The 18,850-nt window shown below is 53.7% G+C and overlaps 1 protein-coding gene across 1 annotated transcript; it reads left to right on the top strand.

Annotated features, from left to right (window-relative positions):
- Positions 1-10,611: 10,611 nt before the first annotated feature.
- On the top strand, positions 10,612-15,021 carry ENPP7 (ectonucleotide pyrophosphatase/phosphodiesterase 7; the record flags this gene model as incomplete). Its single annotated transcript, XM_080629641.1, has 4 exons — positions 10,612-10,852; positions 12,771-12,916; positions 13,673-14,293; positions 14,800-15,021. 4 exons carry the CDS (start codon positions 10,612-10,614, stop codon positions 15,019-15,021), a joined length of 1,230 nt encoding a protein of 409 aa, XP_080485767.1.
- Positions 15,022-18,850: the final 3,829 nt, after the last annotated feature.

The following is an 18,850-nucleotide window of genomic DNA, read 5'->3' as shown; positions in this document are numbered from 1 at the left end:
TTTCAATGATTCTGTATAATGAGATGGATTTGGACTCCAGCAAATTTGCTCGGTTTTATGGAGTATTATATGAAAATGCTGTGAAATTAAGTTCTGTCTTTGCTATCGCACCGTGGCCATCAGAGCGCTTTTATGTATGGCACTGAGACTAAAAGATGGGAAAGTGAGTCCTTGCTGCAGTAATGTGGCAAACGGGGAGAGGGAGGAGCCGTGCAATGGAGATGACATGGTGAAGGGTTAGACTGGGGGAGATAATGAAGGAAACAAGAAAGCAATGCAGATGAAGAGAGTTGCAAGCTAAGAGCTTGGAACTGAGGGGGCAGCAGCCATGAGGCTCCAGTGATGCGCAGCATGTGGAGGGCTCCCTTCTCTTCATTTTCCCCTCTACAAAGTGCTCCAGCAGCTCAGCATGAGGGAGGTGAATGCCACAGTCCCAAGGGTACAGGCAGAGCCCCTGAGAGAGGGTGGACAAGTCAACCCGGGGGTGTTCCCAGTGTAAAGCCTTCCCTCTGGGAAGTGTTGCACCCCTCAGCACCAGCGAAAGTGCCATTCCATCTTGAAGCCAGCTCCCCTCACTGCCTGCCAATCGCTTCCCATTCTTTCCTTCTCATCTCTTCCCACCCCCAGCCTCTCTCTGCTTCCTCCTTACATCATCCCTGCTACCCTGCATTTACCCCAGAGTGATCTGTGTTTTCCCTCAGCAACTTTATAACCCGTTTCCTTGCCTGAGAGCAATTAAGTAGATGCTTCACTTCCAATCCTATGGCCCATAAACACTGGGAAAAGAAAATATTATAAAGAAGAAAACAATCCAGTCTGCACAAACACATGCACTAGTGTACAGACAGACAGAGGGACAAATGTGAGGACAGGGTGAAGCTGGCAAAGATGCTCAAGCCCCTTCCTTTGTGCAGAGTCTGGAGAACCCTCCATGCACCCGCTGCAGCCTCCAGCGGCGCAAGCAGAGGGGAGAGCTCTATAATGCATGAAGATGTGATCTGCATCCATCAATCCCTGCAGCCCATCAGCCCATGCCCAGGGCTGGCTCCCCCTGCTGCTGCCCCACTGCTCACCTCGCAGCACTCTGGCACTCACACAAAAATGCAAAAACCAGCCCCAACCAAGAGGCAGCAGCACCCCCCCCACACACCTCCCCATGATGTAAGGGAATTTTTGGTGCCTGACAGCCCCCTAGCACCCCAGGACCAGCCTTGATAAATCCCAGCTTTCAGACTGGCGGGAATATCTTCACGTTCCCAGGCTGGCAGTGACAGATGCATCAGATCACAGCACCAGCCCCAGAACCACAGAGCCCAGCCACTGGTGAGAGCTGCTTCCACGGCAAGAGGCTCTTGGGGTACGAGCCACTGGGAACAGGGAAACTCAGCAGACACTTTCTGATTTCCATGACAACTGTAACAGGGTGTTTGCTGGTTTGGGAGCACCAGGGTGTGCAGGAATGTGCTTGGTAGGCACAGAGCAAGATCAGCCACCCCAAGCAGGCAGCAGTGCCTCATGTGCACATACCTGCTGGTCCCATGTCCCACACCAGCAGGCAGGAACCCCCTCCCATAGGGCTGCCTGACCCAAGAGGCAGTGACCCTAGAGAGGGTAGACCTGGCAGCTTCCTGCTCCATGGTGGCCCAAGGAGCTGCTGCCCATCATCACCCACCATGGGATGTGCCCTGTGCACCAAGGGAAGGGCCCAGGGGAACCTGGGGTAACAGGACAGAGAAAGGCAACAGCCTTTCTCTGAGAGCACTGCCTGTTGTCGGGGCAAGAAAGGGACGGAACCAGATCTGAGCAATGTTTCCAGAGCTGCATGGCTGTAGCGGAGCCACACTGGGTGCAGCATCCTGTGTCACTGCCCAAAGAGCATCAGAGGCAAACACAGCCTGCCTAAAACAAGCTCCTTTCCCATTCCCAGAGGAACTTCAGCAAAAAACTAAGGTGAAACCAGCAACCAGTTAACAAGAGAGCACAAAATCCAGGCGATTACTGAAAAGCTTTGGACATGGCTGTGAATCCCAGGGCTGCCAATTGCATCCCCACACTAGGAAGGTAAAAAATAAAATAAAATCAAGATGTGGACAGAATCTGATTTGCCATAGGTGAAAAATGGCTTAATTATTTCCAGTGCCAGAACCACAGAAGGACATTTCCCTGTTCCCAGTCCACAACCTCCCACTAATTAGCAGCCCTGGCAGAAAGAAAAATGATTCAAGCTCCAGGAAGAGCAACAGCCAGAGCCCCAGTGCCCCGCACACATCCGTATGCGCAACACAGGCCAGGCACAAAGCAGTGCCCAGGACAACCCCACTGCACTAGGAAGAACCCCATGGGAAGTGTGGGAGCGGATCCTTGCCCCCTGGGGAGGGAAGAACCAGCACTTCCCAGTACCTGGTTCCTCAGGGATGGTCCCAGCTCTGGACAGTGATGTCCTGCTCCTATGCTAACACTGGCTCCTTCCCCAGCTCAGACCACAAGGTAACAGCCTGTGGGAATAGAGGATTTGGAGAAAGAAACAGGGATCTGTCATGTTGAGATCAAAAAATCCAGAGCCTGGAGAGGAACTGAGCTGTGAGGGCGGACATGGGCTTGGGAAAAGCTCAGAGCAGTTTCCAGCCCAGGGCTCTCTGGGGACAGACTGGAGGGCAGAGATAACAGCTCCCGAGCCTCTCCTCTCTCCTTTTCACAGGCATCTTTTAAAAGAACCGATGCATAAACCCAAAAAAAGTTAGCAGGAGGCCCTGCCCCCTCCCCGGCCAACTTGGGAACACGCTGTCATCAAGAAAAATGATGCTGGCAAGAGAGAAATCCGCTGGGGTTGCTGGCAATTTCCCAGGCTCCAGCCCCAATGAGTGTTTATCAATAATTCCAGGATCTGCCTGTCGCAGCCACTGACGGGAGCGCAGGCAGGGAGGTGTCAGCACAGCCATGGGCGGGGGGAGACTGAGAACAGGGAAATCAATTACCAGCTCCTGAGGAGCAGGGATTTGCCAGCATTACAGGGCAAGTCTGTTCACTTGACTGCAACAGGGAAACACTGAAACCAGCCACAGTGACACCGGGGCATGTCCTAAGCCTGGGCTGGCTGACAGCATGGACCACTGAGACCCTGTAGGTCCCAGGGTGGCCATAAAGCTACTGCAGAAGAGGAAAGGACAGAGCAGCAGCGGCTGCTCGTGGCACCTAATCCCTGCTGATGCACCCACCTTCCATGAGGTGTCTAATTGCTTCTGCACCAGGGGCTGAGCGTCCCTGAGCTGCCCAGGGGTGCTGAGCACTGCATGAAGAGAGCAGCACCTTTTTCCTCATTTACAATTTAAACCTGTTGCCAGGTTGTTTCATTTGATGCCACCTATTCATGAGAAAGAGTGAAAATCCATTTCCCTTATACCACTCCTGAATTTAGAGAACTCTTTCCTGCACCACCTTTACAGTCTCCCTTCTAACCAAGAGAGTGCTAATTTATTAGTTTCAGACAGAAGCTGCTCTGTGCCTTTGATCAGCCTCGTCATCCTTTTCTTTACCTTTCTAGTTCAACTACCTCCTTTTCATGATTGGGCAACCAAAGCCGCACTCAGCATTTGCACTGCGACACATCGCACCCCAGCAGCGCTGCTGCTGCCTCTGCTTCAGTGCCTTTCCCAATAACTACTAACAAGCAATTTGCCTTATTTGACTGACACTGGGCACTGAGATGGCATTTTCATGGAGCTACCCACAGCGACTGTGAGGTCTCTTTTCCCAAATAGGGAATATCACAGTAAAGATCTGCTTCATGTTTTGGAGTGAAGGATGTTCTCATCTAATCATTTGATTTGGCGACATTCATCTGCCATTTTGCCACCCGACCACCTACACTGTGAGGTTCTCCCACCACCCTGTCCCATCAGCTTTATGTTTAAGCTGCTCCCATTATTCCTGTAAAAAGCCAGCCATCAGCACTGGTGCTGGCAGATGGAATACCAGACTAATAGCTCCCAAGCGAGATCTCCTAGGTGTGGGGCACAAATTCAGGCCCTCCTTCCAATATGCCTGATTTAACTACTTGATTCTTTAGAGGCAGTGAGTTCCCGGGGGCTCAGATCGTGTGAGAATGATGACACACATATACGGGAACAGGGTCCTTCAGTTATTTTTTCTTATCACTGCAGTGGTGATAGCTTTTTCAAAGAATCACAGAACTGCAGAATGGTTTGGGTTAGAAAGGACCTTAAAGCTCATCCAGCTCCAAACCCCTGCCATGGGCAAGGACACCTTCTCTAGACCAGGTTGCCCCAAGCCCTGTCTAACCTGGCCTTGAAGACTGCCAGGGATGAGGCAGCCACAGTTTCTCTGGGCACCCTGTGCCAGCGCCTCAGCACCCTCACAGAGAAGAACATCTGACTAAGAGTCAGACTAAGAGTCTCACTCTACCTGCCGTTTGCAGTTTTTCCTCCCAAGGCGATGACTTTACACCTTACAGAAAACAAGCCCAGGCACCCCGTGAGCATTCAGCCAGCACTGGGGCGCTCAGTCAAGCCTTTCCGGCAGGGCTGGGGCAGCCGTTTCCCTCCTCCGGGCGCTGGCGGAACCAGCACGGAGCGGACGCTCCGCCGGAGGGTGGCCAGCACCGGGGAGGCCGCACCGGGCCCGGGTGCCGCCGCCGTCAGCACCACGGACAGCGCCAGGCTTCAGGCGGGAGCGCGCGGAGCATCCCATCGCACCGCCTGGAGCCGGGCCCCCCCCACCCATGGGAGCTGCAGCCCCAGACGGGGCCTACCGCAGCCACAGCCAGACCCCCGCTGTGGGGAGAGCCCCCAGGATCCAAGCACGAATCCATGCCCGGGAAAGCCGTGAGCAGCCAAACGCCTTCATGCATGAGGAGAATGCACTCACCATCCAACACTCCCATCTACCTGAGACAAACATCCTCCCTCTCTGGCTTTCTCAAGTTCCCGACGTTCCTTATCCTGTTCTTTAAGAGGTGCTGAGCGCTACCCATCCTGCTGCCTGCAGTGGGAAACATCTCCCAGTACCTGCATCTCACAAGGAAACCCTGTTTTCCCCCCAGGACCAGCCATTTGGCTGCTGCAGATTTCATTCCAAGCAGTTGGTCCAGCATCCTAACTGGGAGCAGACTGGGAGCATTCAGTCCTTCACTCCCTCTGCTAAGCTTCCCATGCCCCTTCCAAAAAGAGCATTTCTTTATTAATATTAATACTCTGCATCATGTCAGATCTCACATATTTATGCTCCCTCCCCTAAGCTCCTTCCCTATCTGTCCCTCTTCCAGTGGGAAGTGATCCTGCAGGCCAGGCCAGTGCTGCTGGGTGTTCCCAAGCCCTGGTCCTGGTGGGGCTGTAATGGACTGGTGACACCGCAATATTTATGGGTATTTCAAGAGAAAGGCTACTGGGTGTTCATATGTTCTTGTTGTATTATTTAAGAGAAACCATTTGAGAGCACAGGAGCAGCAGTGCCTGCTCCCAAAAGGAGGAAAAATAATGGAGGAGAATATTTGCAAAAAGCTCAGTTAAGTAAATATTTCATGCCCAATAATGTTATGGCTTTTGAATGATGCATGCAAGGGAGTTGAAAGGAGGTGAGGCACAGAGTGAGGCAACACAGCTTGTGTGGTATGAGGTGAGTATGGAGGTGTTTGAGGGAAGGCAAAGGAGAACACGGTGCCCTGCCAGTGCCTCTCACCAGGGCTGGGTGAGCAGCAGTGAGGGAGGCATCACCAGGATGGAAAAGAGTTTAGTGTAAAGTCCCTGGCAGCTCAATGAGAGGCAGGATTTGCTGTGCAGAGGCAGGGTACAGCACAGGGTGCCCAGGAGGCTCACAGACCCTCTGAAGCATTGGGAACAGTGGATGCCTCTTTGCTTTGCTTGAGAGAGAAGCAGACCTGAGAGGGGGCATGGGAGCAGGGACCAATGGGCAAAGAACTGGAAGGCAGAAGGCAGAGAGATTGCCCTGGTCAGAAGGATGGGGCAGGCAGGGAAAGCAGAAGGGAGGACAGGAAAGGCTGGTGACTTAGGAGGCAAGCAGAGCCAGCACAGAGGAGGCTGTGACCAGTCTCTCTGACCAGAGGAATTCTCCTCCAGGCAGGCAGCAGCACAGGGTGAGCATCTGGCACAAGGCGAGCACAGAAAGGAGTAAAATGCCATTAAGTATAGTAAGAAATGTACTTAATCAATGAGCTCTGCAGCTGAGATCAATGGGAGGCAGACACAGCCATTAGCTAAGAAAGCTGAGAAAGAGCCCCGGGCTCTGATGGAGCAGTCAATGCTGGGTTTAATCAAGCAGCAGAGGAAAGGTTCCAAGTGGGGAGCAGAGCCTGACCCCACTCTGCTCCTCTGGGCTCAAATCCCCAACAAGGAGCACGAAGAGGAGCCCAGGCCAAGGCCAAAGCCTGGTGCCGAGACTCTGGACAAGGTATTCATCATGGTGATGAGGGCATGAGAGGGAATGGGACTGCAGCTGGCAGGGAAGAGGGACTAGAGCCCCTCGTCATCATCCAGGGACATCACTTGGATGTGGAGAGCAAGAGCCAGTGGCTTTCTGCAGTGGATCAAAGGCTCCAGTGAACTTCAGGCACTGGCCATTGCTGGGGGAACCAGCCCCAGAAGGCAACATGGGAGTTCTGTGAGCAAAGCCTCACTCACCCCAGTCTTTCCTCTCTGTTCTTGTCCCTCTCCTCATCTCAAGCTCTGTGCTGGATTGCTCCCCAAGGACCACCTCATGGAAGAGCTTCAAACTAGACGGTGAAGAGGTCACCCTCCCAACAAGGTCTTGCATCAGCCCATGTAAACAGAGCTGCTGCTGACCCTGGGGCTGTGCTTTAGGTGGAGTTTCCGTATGCGCCCATGAAGAAGAGTAAAGCAGCAACCCAATGGCAGGCTCCCTTCTCCCCTGGGCTGAACTCACAGCCCTGATCCCAGGAGGCTGCTCCTTGCCCAGGACATGTTTCATCCACATGTATCACAGGACCCTACAACTGCCACTGCAGGCTGTGCACTATCCCCCTTCCCAGAGCCCGCAGACCTATAGTGGACCCAACTGGGGGTGACTCAGGCATGGGATGGGGGGGTCACGGTGCTGCATCACCTGCCCCTGCTCAGCCTCAAGCATTGACCATGTGTCCATCAGACCCAACCCAGCTCTCTCCTCACATGTCCCTCCCTCTGGACCCAACAGGCAACACTCTGGGGCAGGGGTGAATTACCAGGGGTTAAGGCACTGCGGAAGAGAAGAGGGCATTACCAAGGGGATAGGGCATCACCGAGGGGGTGATGGGGCATCACCGGGACCCCCCGCCCGCAACCGCAGGACCCGCCGCTCCCCTCGGGACGCCCCCGAGACCCCGCCGGTGGCTTAATGGCGCCACCTGGCGGCAGGGTCCGGCGCACGCCCGTGCTGCAGCGGATGGGGGGGTCCGAGGGAGCAGGTTCATGGGGATAAGACCCGAACTCCGATACCGACACCCAGGCCCCGCTCGAGTGCTCCCGGCAGCAGCCAAAGCCTCTTTCCCAACCTCCTTCCACCTTTTCCAGCCTTCCCGAGCTGCCCGGCGGGAGCACCCTTCTCCTCAGGGCTCCAGCCAAGCCTGGAGCTGCTCCTGGCTTTTGGTTACAAACACCACCACCCTATCCCTGCTGCTCCCCTCCTGGCTTTGAGGCCATTACCAGTTCTTTTATCACCTGCTGGTGCTCCACACCCATCAGCTCTACCCAGCCACCCCAGCTGCATCCCATCCCCAGCAGCTCCCACAGCTCCACACACACCCCTCACAATCACTCAGACCCAGCTGCAGATCTCCTCCTGGCTCTGCTCGCCTGGGCACCATTAGGACTTGAACCACGAGGTCCCAGCTCCAGGTATCCCAGTGATGCTCACAAGCTCACGCAGGCCCCGGTTCTGGGGCAGTCACATGCGGGAGGCCAAGAGAAGCACTGCAGACATGCAGCCCTTGTCTGAGCTATACCACACTGCTGAAGGAGGCAGGCACACTGCAAAGAGCAACCCAGGGCACCTCCAGCTGCTTTATTCAACTTTCTCATCACCCTCCTGGACATCTTCCCGCTCCCTTCATCCTCTTTCCAACAAGCTCCATACACAACACCTTAACAACCAGAACCATGCAACCGATCTGCAGAGCAAAGCTGCTCCAAGCAGGACAGTAAGGCAAGGAAAAGAAAAACCCAACTTGCTTTTCATCAACATATCCCCTATGTTCAAGTGCACTATTTCCCACTGCCCAATGCCTGGGAGGAGGCTGCAGCTCAGTCCTTCCCCAGGGACAGCAGCCACCACCCTCCCAAAGACCCTGCAAACATCCATCCTACCTCTCTCAAAGTGGCTCAGACCCAGGGCTCTGCCACCCTTCCCATTCCCAGTGCTTCCTCCCTCTGCACTCAAGCACATCAGCACCAAAAGTGCACTAGAGCGTGTACAGGGCTTTCATAGCAGCCCCAGCCCCTCCCCACAGCCAGGCTCAGCTGTGAGGCCCTGGCATCATCAGTCCCATCACTGGGAGCAGCTGTGGCCACACTGAGAATCCTGCAGGTTGATTTTCCCTTTGAAAGTAAAAAACTAAAGAAGGAAAATGGCCTGGTCCTGCCTGGCTGAACTGCGTCCCCTGAACAGACCCCACCAGCCACAGGGAAGCTGCGGCTTTACCCACGGGGTGCTGGGCACATCGCTTTTTCCAAAGGCTGGAAATGGGCTGAGCCCCTGATCCCAGCCAAACAGAGCAGTTCCAGTGGCAGGAGACTTCTCTGGGTTCCTGATTTCTATTTTCCAGCCCCTTCATCTGTCTTCTCTGAGTTATTTGGTACCCAAGCATGGGGGGGCAACAGTCTCAGCCCCAACACACCTGCGCAGGGACCACCTTCCCCAGTTAGTGCAGATGTGACCTGGAGTGATCACAGCCCCTTGGGCACATCTGTCTGTGGGATGAGCACCTTAGTGCAAGATAAACTGCATCAGCCCTTTTAACTGGAGATTGACAGCACCCCCAGGCAGGGTGGCCAAAGGTGATGTGCTTTATCTGTGCCTATTGCTTCTCAGATACCAAATATCAAAAGGGGCCTTGAGACACTCCTATTACTGAATATTCCTCTGAGATTAGAGCAGTGCTGCCTCCTCTCTAGCCTCTTCCCTCCCAGCTGAGCTGATGAGCACAATAACTTATCAGGACTTCCCCTGTGCTGTTAGCAATGGCATGGGCACTTATTGACCCACCTCAGAACAATACACTGAATATTTAGGACTTTGCCTGTGCTTGGTACATGATAACATCTTTATCATATGAGCCCTTTAAACCCACAGTGCCTGCCAGGCCCCTCTGTCCTTGCTGAAAAGACAATATTGGACCCAGGGCAGCAAACGCTGATAACAAAATAGTTCCTTGAGTGAACTGCAGCACCGGGGCTGGCAGAGGAGGTTGCTCGGGTTGTGTGAACTCAAACCTCTGACAGTGTCCTTGTATGTCCCTGGGAAACACAAGCACAGGGGAAGAGGCGACTGAGATGTTGCTGCACCATGAAGAACTGGTCCAGATGGGAATATTCAGGGATGCTCATGTCTACAGAGAATGGCATGTGTCTGAGATTCATCTGCCCAGCTCACCCCTGGGGGAGAAATGCCAAGGAATGACCCCAGACAATGCCAGGGAAACCATGGCTCTGCATGGCAAGGGAGGGGATGGTTGGGCAATTAGGAAGCAAAGCACCAAGGAATAAATCTGGAACCTGAGCAGAGGGAGATCAGCAAAGACACAAAGGCTGTGAGCTCAGACCCTAGGGAACGAGGGCAGCCTTTGATACATACATACGCAAAAGCCTTAAACTCAGCTGAGAAATGGGTTGTCAGCAATGATTAAACCCCAGAGAAGTCATAAAGCAGCAGCTATTGATAAAATGGGATGCTGATAACGCACAGCTCATCAGTGAATAAGCAGATGAGGGTCACCCATGGTGAGCAGCAGAGCCAGGACAGCAGGAGCTGGGTGGTGGCACACAGAGGCTTCTGAGCCAGGCTCACCCTCTGAAGCATCACTGAGGGCTGATGGTGCGGCCAGGATCAGGAAAGAGCCTCCTTCCCCAGCGTGTAGCTCCACAAAACCACATTGAGAACCTCCGGTAAATCCAAGCTCCTTTTGGAACCTCTGAGCACCGCTCTGGAGGTGGAGGAGCGGCCCTGGGAGGGGGTGAGTTGCCTTTTGAAGCTGAACTGCTGACCCAAGAGCAGGGCACCAGAACCCGTGAGTGTGGCTGCAGGGAGCCAGCTCAGGGTGAAGGAGGTGGCTGGGGCTGGTGGGGAGGCAGGTTTCACACAGGCAGCCTCCTGCCACAGGAGCAGCTCTTCTCATCATCACTGGAAGATCACCCAACGCCACTGATGGAGGAGACAGACTCAGTGTCTGACCCAGAAGGAGATGGAAGTTAATGCACTTGAGTTAGACAAAAACTAGAGAGGCTCATTCCGATGTGAAGTGCTGACTGAAGCCATGCACCTGATCAGCAACTGCAAGATTAGATAAGAACTGAACTTGGTCCCACCCCACATGTATTAATGGGAGCTCTCTGGATGTCTGGGCTGTTCCAGCTCAAGGGCATGAGGATGTTCCCTTCACTGGCGTTCCTATTTGCTGCTCTTTCTGTGGCAAGATGTGTCCCTGTGCAGAAGGTACCCAGCCGCAGCAAAGTCCTCCTGGTGTCCTTTGATGGCTTTCGGTGGAACTACGACCAGGATGTGGACACCCACAATCTGGACGCTATGGCTGCAGAGGGGGTGAAGGCTCAGTACATGACTCCTGCCTTCATCACCATCACCAGCCCGTGCCACTTCACACTACTGACGGGTGAGTGCCCCCAGCCCCAAGCACACCGCAGCAGCGCAGGTTGGGGAAGGGCAGGTTTGAGGCTTGGGCATCGGTGAAGGACATGAAGTCAAGCAGCCACCCAGCGTCAGCAGCGTGAGAAGCTGTAGAATGGAGACCAGGCAACAACTACTGCAGAGTGTGGTAGAGCTGAACCTGTATTTAGCACAGGTAAACAGCACCAGATGCTGTAGGAATTATGCAGCTGCCACCTAAACCATGGTAGGAATTACAGAGGCCATCCCAATAGGGCTCACCTTCAGTTTTGCTTTAGCAACGTATCAGATTAACTCTTTTGCATAGATTTACTCCTAATGCATGTGATCAGCAGCTCGAGCTGGGTGCCCGTCAGTTGTTACTGGATTTAGAGTCTTTACAGGTTGCTTCATTTCTCAGTGGCACCTCTGCTCATCCAGTCCTGTTCATAGGCTGGGGTCTTCACTTGCAGCTCCCAGACACCCTTTTTGCATGTGAGACATTTCTCCATCCCATTTAGTCCCATCCAGAGGGACCTCAACAGGCTGGAGAGGTGGGCCCAGTTGGATGGGGCTTGGAGCAACCTGCTCTAGTGGGAGGTGTCCCTGCCCAAGGCAGGGGGTTGGAACTGGATGAGCTTTGAGGTCCCTTTGAACCCAAACCATTCTGTGGTTCTGTGATTTCCTTCTCTTTTGTTCCAGGATAGCTGCAGTTAAAGTTTACTTCTACTTCCCTATCTGCCAGAGCCACAAACAAGATTAAAGTACAATTGAAGCAGCCTGAGGCTTCCTTTGCTTTAAGCATTAGTGCTGAGCTCTGACACAAATTAGCCTCTCCTGCACTGTCCTCCCTTTGTTTTTATCAGTACACCTACAATACGTACATTATATAGGTGCCAAATATCTATAGCCTTTAATCCGTGTACATATCTGAGTACAACACATGCTACAACATTGCAAACACTCAAATCTAATTACAAAGGCACCAACACAACGTAACATTCCATACAATACTGTCCTAACCCAGATTCCCCACTCAGGGAGCGACAAGGCAATAGCTGCAGAAGGGATAGAACTGAACCTGTATTCTTCAAAGGTAAACAGTACCAGCCCAGCCCATAGCCTCCTTCAGTAAGACAAATTATTTTTGAGACAAGGGAGACACTCTAAATGTAATCTTTCCGGACTTCAGTAATGTGTTTGATCCAGTGGCACATGGGAAATCATTAGTTAAGATGGAGAAGATGAAGATTCATACAAAATCTCTAATATGGGAGGTATGGGGGAGAGGAGGGCAGGTGATGCTGAGAGGAGATTGTCAGGCTGCAGGGAGGGCAACAGGGGAATTCCTGAGGAATCGATTTCAGAGCCAATCTTATTTAAGATTGTAATTAATAACCTTGGCATAAAAGAGTGGAACATGCTAATGAAATCTGCTGATGGGAAAAGGCAGGGAGGAACTGTCAATATAAGGGAGGATGGGGATATGGTGCACAAGTAACTGGAGTCTTCAGGACCAGAATAATAATAATGGCATGAAATATAACAGTACAAAGTGCAAGTCTGCCATTTCTAATGGGAGTTTCTACTGCATGCCCACCTCACAGACTGTGAGCAGCAGAGAGAGCAAAACGCCAAAGCCATTAGTGAGACACAGGATAATGGGGAGCCTCATCCATGCTGAGAAGGGCAGGGGCAATCATAGGCAGCACCAGTACCTTCAGGGGTGCTTGGGGTGCAGATGAGACCTGCCTGACATCAACCCCTGATGTGAGGAGCAGGCACCCCCACGCATCATTCCCTGCCCTGGGAACCCCACCTGGTACGAGGCATAGGGGGAAGGAGACCAAAGGAGAGATGGGAGGTGAAGGAGAGGCAGAACCCCCCCCCATCCTCAGCCCCACTCACCCCATCTCTCCCCACAGGGAGATACCTGGAGAACCACGGGGTGATCCACAACATGTGGTTCAACACCAGCACGGGTCAGAAGCTGCCCTACCACAGCACACAAGGGGTGGACAGCTGGTGGGACAACGGCAGCCTGCCCATCTGGATCACAGCACAGAGACAGGCAAGTGCAGCCCCTGCCCTGCACCCACCGCCCTGCGCGATGGAGCCTCCTGCAGTAAAAACTGCAGGCGAGCCTCCATCCCCAGTGGCCATGAGCTGATACCTCCTGCAAACAGCAGGTAATGAGACCTGCAGGAACTGGAAGCCCCAGACACCACAGGAATAATTATGATCATTCTATTAAAAATAGCGAAAAGGAATATTTTTGTTTCAGCTTTATTAAGACATTAATAGAACAGGTTATTCTTCTGCTGTTAAAGGAACCTCAGCTAACTCCCTAGGGAGGACCAGGAGCCAGAACCGCAGCAAGGCTGTCCTAGATCCCCTTAGGCTTTGCACCTGGCTTCAGGACAGGACCTGAGGCTTGGCCCAAGACATGTCCCTTTGCCTGTATTTACCTGCCAAATGGTCTCCACTGGTTTCAGGGTGAGCACTTATTGATTGGAGTAAAACACACCTGAACACCCTCATGGCCAAGAGCCGGTGAGTCCATGAGAGGTACAAACGGGTCAGTGTGTTCAAAGTTATAACAAGTGTTATCAACGTAGTGAGAAACCAACAGGCAGGAGTTCTGGGAAGGGCAGAACTTCCAATTAATCACTTTTAATTGGCAATGAACGAGAAAACCTCATTAGAGGCAGAGGTAGACATTAGGGGGCTGAATGAACTAACCATATTAGTAGGTGGTAGCACTGATAGATGGAGATGATGCTGCAGGGTGAGCTCAGGTGAGTTTGTGCAATGTCTCTACTAACAGGGTTTAAAGACAGGCTCTATCTATTTCCCTGGAGGAAAAGCAAAGTACCAAGGGGAGGAAGTGAATATGAAATTGGTGGAGCCCCTCCTGTTCAACTACAGCAATGAAACCAACTGGAGGCAGAACATTGACACGGTGATGGAATGGTTTACGGTGAACAACCTCGACTTCATCGCCCTCTACTTTGGTGAGCCGGACTCCACAGGGCACAAGTATGGCCCCGAATCCACACAGAGGAAAAACATGGTCAGGCAGGTGGACAGAACCGTTGGTTACTTGAGGCAGCGCATCCGGGAGAGCGGCCTGGAGTCAAACCTCAACCTCATCATCACATCTGATCACGGCATGGAGACTGTCATAAAGACCAATGAGATTCACATCCAGACCGTAGAGAACTTCACCTTCAAAGACATCCAGTTCGAGCTCTTAGATTATGGACCCAATGGACTCCTGGTGCCAAAAGAAGGAAAATTAGAGCACGTGTACTCAGTCCTGAAAAATGCCCACCCAAACCTCCACGTGTACAAGAAAGCGGAATTCCCAAGGAGATTCCATTATGCCAACCACTCTCGGATCACCCCGCTCCTGCTGTACAGTGATCCGGGCTATGTGATCCATGGGGTAAGACATATGCACAGACACATCTTACTGTCTTGTGGGGATCTGCCTCTTTCCTCCTGTCCTTCTCATAGCACCCCAATACTCACACTCCATTGATTCATCTCCCTATAACCACATGGCAATTCCCGCTCTGTGTAAAGATCTTCTCTGTTCAGAAGACAAAAGGTCCAGAAGTCTTGGAGCAGGACTTGCATGAACATAGAATATCAGTTGCAGGGTCCTCTCCTAACCTGGCATGAAGAGAAGTCCCAAAGGCAGCTTCCCCCTGCGAAGCTCCTCAATACACCAAAATTTGGATGCCCTGACATTTAGGGAGGGAACTTGCAAGATGTGATTGCCCGAGAGCTGTGTCTGGGCAGCACCCTCCAGCTTCCAAACTTCCTCAGACTTCCAAAACTGAAAGAAACTGGAGTGTTAAACCCAGTGGCTGGGAAACATGGCATGGAGGACAGCACCTAGCTGGAGGCTGGGGATTTGAGCACTCACATCCTCCCTCTTCCTTTCAGAGGTACAAGGTCCAGTTCAACAAAGGGGAACACGGTTTTGACAACGAGGCCATGAACATGAAAACCATCTTCCGTGCTGTGGGACCAGCCTTCAAGCAGGGGCTGGTGGTGGAGCCCTTTGAAAGCGTCAACGTCTATGCCCTCCTCTGCCAGCTGCTGGGCATCATCCCCGAGCCCCACGACGGCTCCTTGGAGCCCATCAAGGCCATGCTGCGTGAGTAGGGCCACGGTACCGACATGCTGTGTGAATGGGGACATGGCACCGGCCACGCTGCAGGAGTGGAGCTGTGGCACGGGCTGTGCTGTGTGCGTGGGTCCATGGGCACTTATGGACCCGCGCAGTGTGAGTCCGTGGCGCTGGAGCGGGTCGAGGGCACCGGTCTTGCTCCACCGGGATTCCCGCGGGAACAGCGACCCCTGGCGGTCGCCGCTACCGCTGCGCTCCCCCTGCAGAGCGGGCGGCTGCGGGTGCCGATTCCCCGCACAAGCCGGGTGTGAGTGGGCCACAGCGCTGCCGCTCTCCTGGCTCCAGGCTAACGCTGACCCCCCCTCCAGGTTCCAGTGCTCCTCTGCCGCCAGAGCGGGACCTGCCGGTGGTGCTGGGAATCGCTCTGGTGCTGGGATGCTGGGGAGGAAAACGCTGACGCCCACCAGAGGTAACTGAGCTGGCGGACATCCAGAGGAGCCCTTGGGTGCTCCTACCCAGGCAGGCACTTGTCCCGCTCCTTTGTGGTTTGCCCGTCTATGAAAGCACTTCCCACTCCCGGTGACACAGCAAACCCTGTGCACCCCAACAGAGGGATTTTTACTGCCCAGGTTGGCCTTGACACTGTCAGTCTGCTCCGTGCCTTCACTGTGACTGGAGACCATCAGGACAAGTAATTCCCAATCCCATCTTCAGCATGGCGCATTCCCAATGATACCCACAGGCTGCATGTACCTGAAATCCATATGCAGTGCTGTGCTCTCCCCTTTCTTGGCAGCCTCCAGCTTCTAGGCAACTCTACCAGAGAAGATGAAGAAGGATGTGGATCATGAACACAATGACTCCTGGTCTCAGATAATTGCAAAGTTCCCAAAACCTCCCCAAATTAGTGATTCATGCTCCTCACAGATGACTGAATCCCAGGGGAGATGCCTCTCCCAAGCTTTGGGGTTCTCACTGGGATATGCTGATGCCCAGTCTGACCTTGACAAGGTCTGCATTACCCCAACCTCTCCATTGGCTCAAGGTATAAAATAGCAGACTTGTTTGAGTTGGAAGGGGCCTTAAAGCTCATCCAGTTCCAACCCCCTGCCACGGGCAGGGACACCTTCCACTAGAGCAGCTTGCTCCAAGCCCTGTCCAACCAGTGTGGGTTGGACCAGGGACAATTAAAACATGTTGAGCACCCAAAGCAATTAGATGTATTTGTCTGAAAGCACCAGGAGCCTTCTGGAAATGGCACTGGGCAAAGGCAGACTCCCAGCCTGGGAGCCTTGGAGGGATCCCAAAGTCAATGAGTGCTTCCAGTCCCTGCCCCAAGAGCCCTGGGTGTCCTCAGCACCATTCTGCCTGCCTTGCTATCCCTTACAGCTGTGGAGAAAAATGGGAAATACCCATCTGCAGGATGCCCCCATCCCAGCACTGGTCCTGGCTCTTCCGTGGGGCATTATGGGGGCAGCTCCCTGGACCCCATCCCAGAGGCTGAAGCTCCCCAGCCCTGTGCCTCATCTCATGGGCTCGATAAACATCTGTTGCCATAGAGACTTGCTCAGCTCCTTCCCGCATCGCCTTCACCAGCCCATGAAACAGGAGACGCACTTGGGAAAACAGGAAGAAAATGTTTGGCTTGAAACCGTGCTGGGGGTGGGGGTCAGTCCTGCAGCACACACTGAGCCCGGTACAGAACCATGGCGAGGCTCTGAAAGGGGAGCACAGGGGCCAGCGTTGCAGATGCTATTGCAAATACAGCAATAATAATAGTGCAGCAATTGCCCTATAGACTCCCAGACTGGTTTGGGTTGGAAGGGACCTTAAAGCTTATCCAGTTCCAGTCCCGCAGAGCTTGTCACCCAGTTTTGCCAGGCTCCATGTGCCAAAGCTCACTGTGTGCCCAGAGTCGGATGCAACTGGTACAGAGCAGGATGCTCATAGGGACGGTCGCATCCTAGTTCCCAGCCCCAGGCAGGTAACACGGAGTTTGTAGTGACCAACAAACCTCCTAACAGGAATCCTACCTGACAGCTGGGGTTTGCCTCAGCTGTGGATGGAAATTCAGCTCCGGATTCAGCAGGCAGCATTTCAGTGAAACAGGGCTCTGACAGCAAAACCTCTATGGAGTAGGCACTGCTTCAGTTGAAGAACTAACCTGCTGTACCCCTGCCAGGAAGATTCCCGTTGTCCAGGAAATCACAGATGTACCTTGCTGCTCGGAGCAGGGGGAGCAACAAAAAGGGAGCTTTGAACAGGGCACTCCAAGATCTGTACTCCAAACGTCTTTAGGGCTACACCGATGCAATACCGGTTCAGTATCGGTGCGCTACTGGTGTATCGCCGGCTATACCGGTGCAGTACCGGCAGCCGGCGGGCGAGGGCTCCCGAGCCGCGCTCTTCCCGGGAGAGCCCGGTACCTGCCGGGGGTGCGGGGGTGAGCATCTCCCCGAACTCGCCGCTCGCCCGGGGCCATCAGCTTCCGCCGGGTCCCAGTGCGACGGCCCCGATGGCTCCCACGGGAGAACCCAGCCTCTCCTGCGACACAGTCCAGGACCCACCTCGGGCAGCCGCTGGCCCCGGGGTGCTCCCGGCGCTCGGCACCCATTGCAGCCCCGGGGCTGCACCAAGTGATGCCCTGGAGAGCCACATCACACACTCGCTTCCATCTTCTGGTCCTTTCCTCCAACACAGCCCCGGGATGCAGATGCTTCACATCCCAGGCTGGAGGGGTGAGACAGATCCTTCACCGTGGGATGAGGATGTTTAGCCTCACAACCCCCCAGTTTCTGGAAGACACTGTCCAGTTCAAGAAAAGCCTGTCAGGTTTTAAAGCCTTACAAAGGCCTTAAAGAGTTTCCCAGCCCTTCCTTTCCATCTCTCACCTAGTGCACTTTCACTGTGTCACATTTCCACCAAACATTTGCCCAACCGACAAAGCCTTGCCTGGTCTCTCCGGCAGACCCAGCGCTGGTTTGTGCAGAGATTCCCACTCCATGCAATACTGCATCTCCCTCCGCCTTCCTGCCCCCAAATAATTCATTCCCCTTCCTGGAGCTGGGGGTCACACAGTGGGGAGAGCCCTGCTGCGTCTTGCAGCCCAATTTGCTATGCATTTCCACACCATTTGCTTCCCTTTCTTTTTCCTGCACTGGAAAGACTCTTGCTGCCCAGGGGTCCCAATTGCTCCAAGATGGTAACGTAACCACAAACACACACATATTTATTTATAGCACACACAGCTCTTGCAGGAAAACTGCTGCATCCTGAAATGCCCAGTCTGGGGGTAGTATGTGCCCCTACAATTCCCACTGCCACATGATGTGCTCTCTGGTCATCCCATCCCACACACTGCACAGCTTCATCCCACCTGCAGTGCCCAAATGACAAACAGATCCCTGTGCTTCAATTGCTGCTGCCTTGGGAAAATAACCACCATTTGCCCACAGCAACATGGCCACGGTGGCCTCAGCTTCATGCTCTGGAGCCAGGCACATCACATGCACTTGGCATTCCCTCAGAACCTCCCAGTGCTGTGATCCCTCACCCAGGCAGCCCCAAGCTGGTGGCACAGGAGGGAAGCCCCTGGCACGCTCCTTTTTCCTGTGGGGACCAGGCACAAAGACAGAGGTCCCAGGGGGTGGCCACACTCTCGAGCCCCCCTGTGCCTCCCTGGCCACAGCCCATTGCTCTAGACACCTCAGGGAGCACCTGTGTCACCCAGTGCTGCTGTAAATCCCAACCGGATGGGCCCTCGCTACTGCAGCCCTGCTCGGCATGCGCACTCCAAACCCTGCAATGAAAGCCCCAGTCCTAACGGGAAGGTCTGATCCTTGGGTGGACACCTTCCTCCAACAG

The sequence above is a fragment of the Psittacula echo genome (genome assembly GCF_963264785.1).
Source record: "Psittacula echo genome assembly, chromosome: 14".
In the NCBI taxonomy this organism is placed as follows: domain Eukaryota; kingdom Metazoa; phylum Chordata; class Aves; order Psittaciformes; family Psittacidae; genus Psittacula; species Psittacula echo.
The sequence above is the reverse complement of the archived record's forward strand: the minus strand, read 5'-3'. Positions and strand labels throughout refer to the sequence as shown.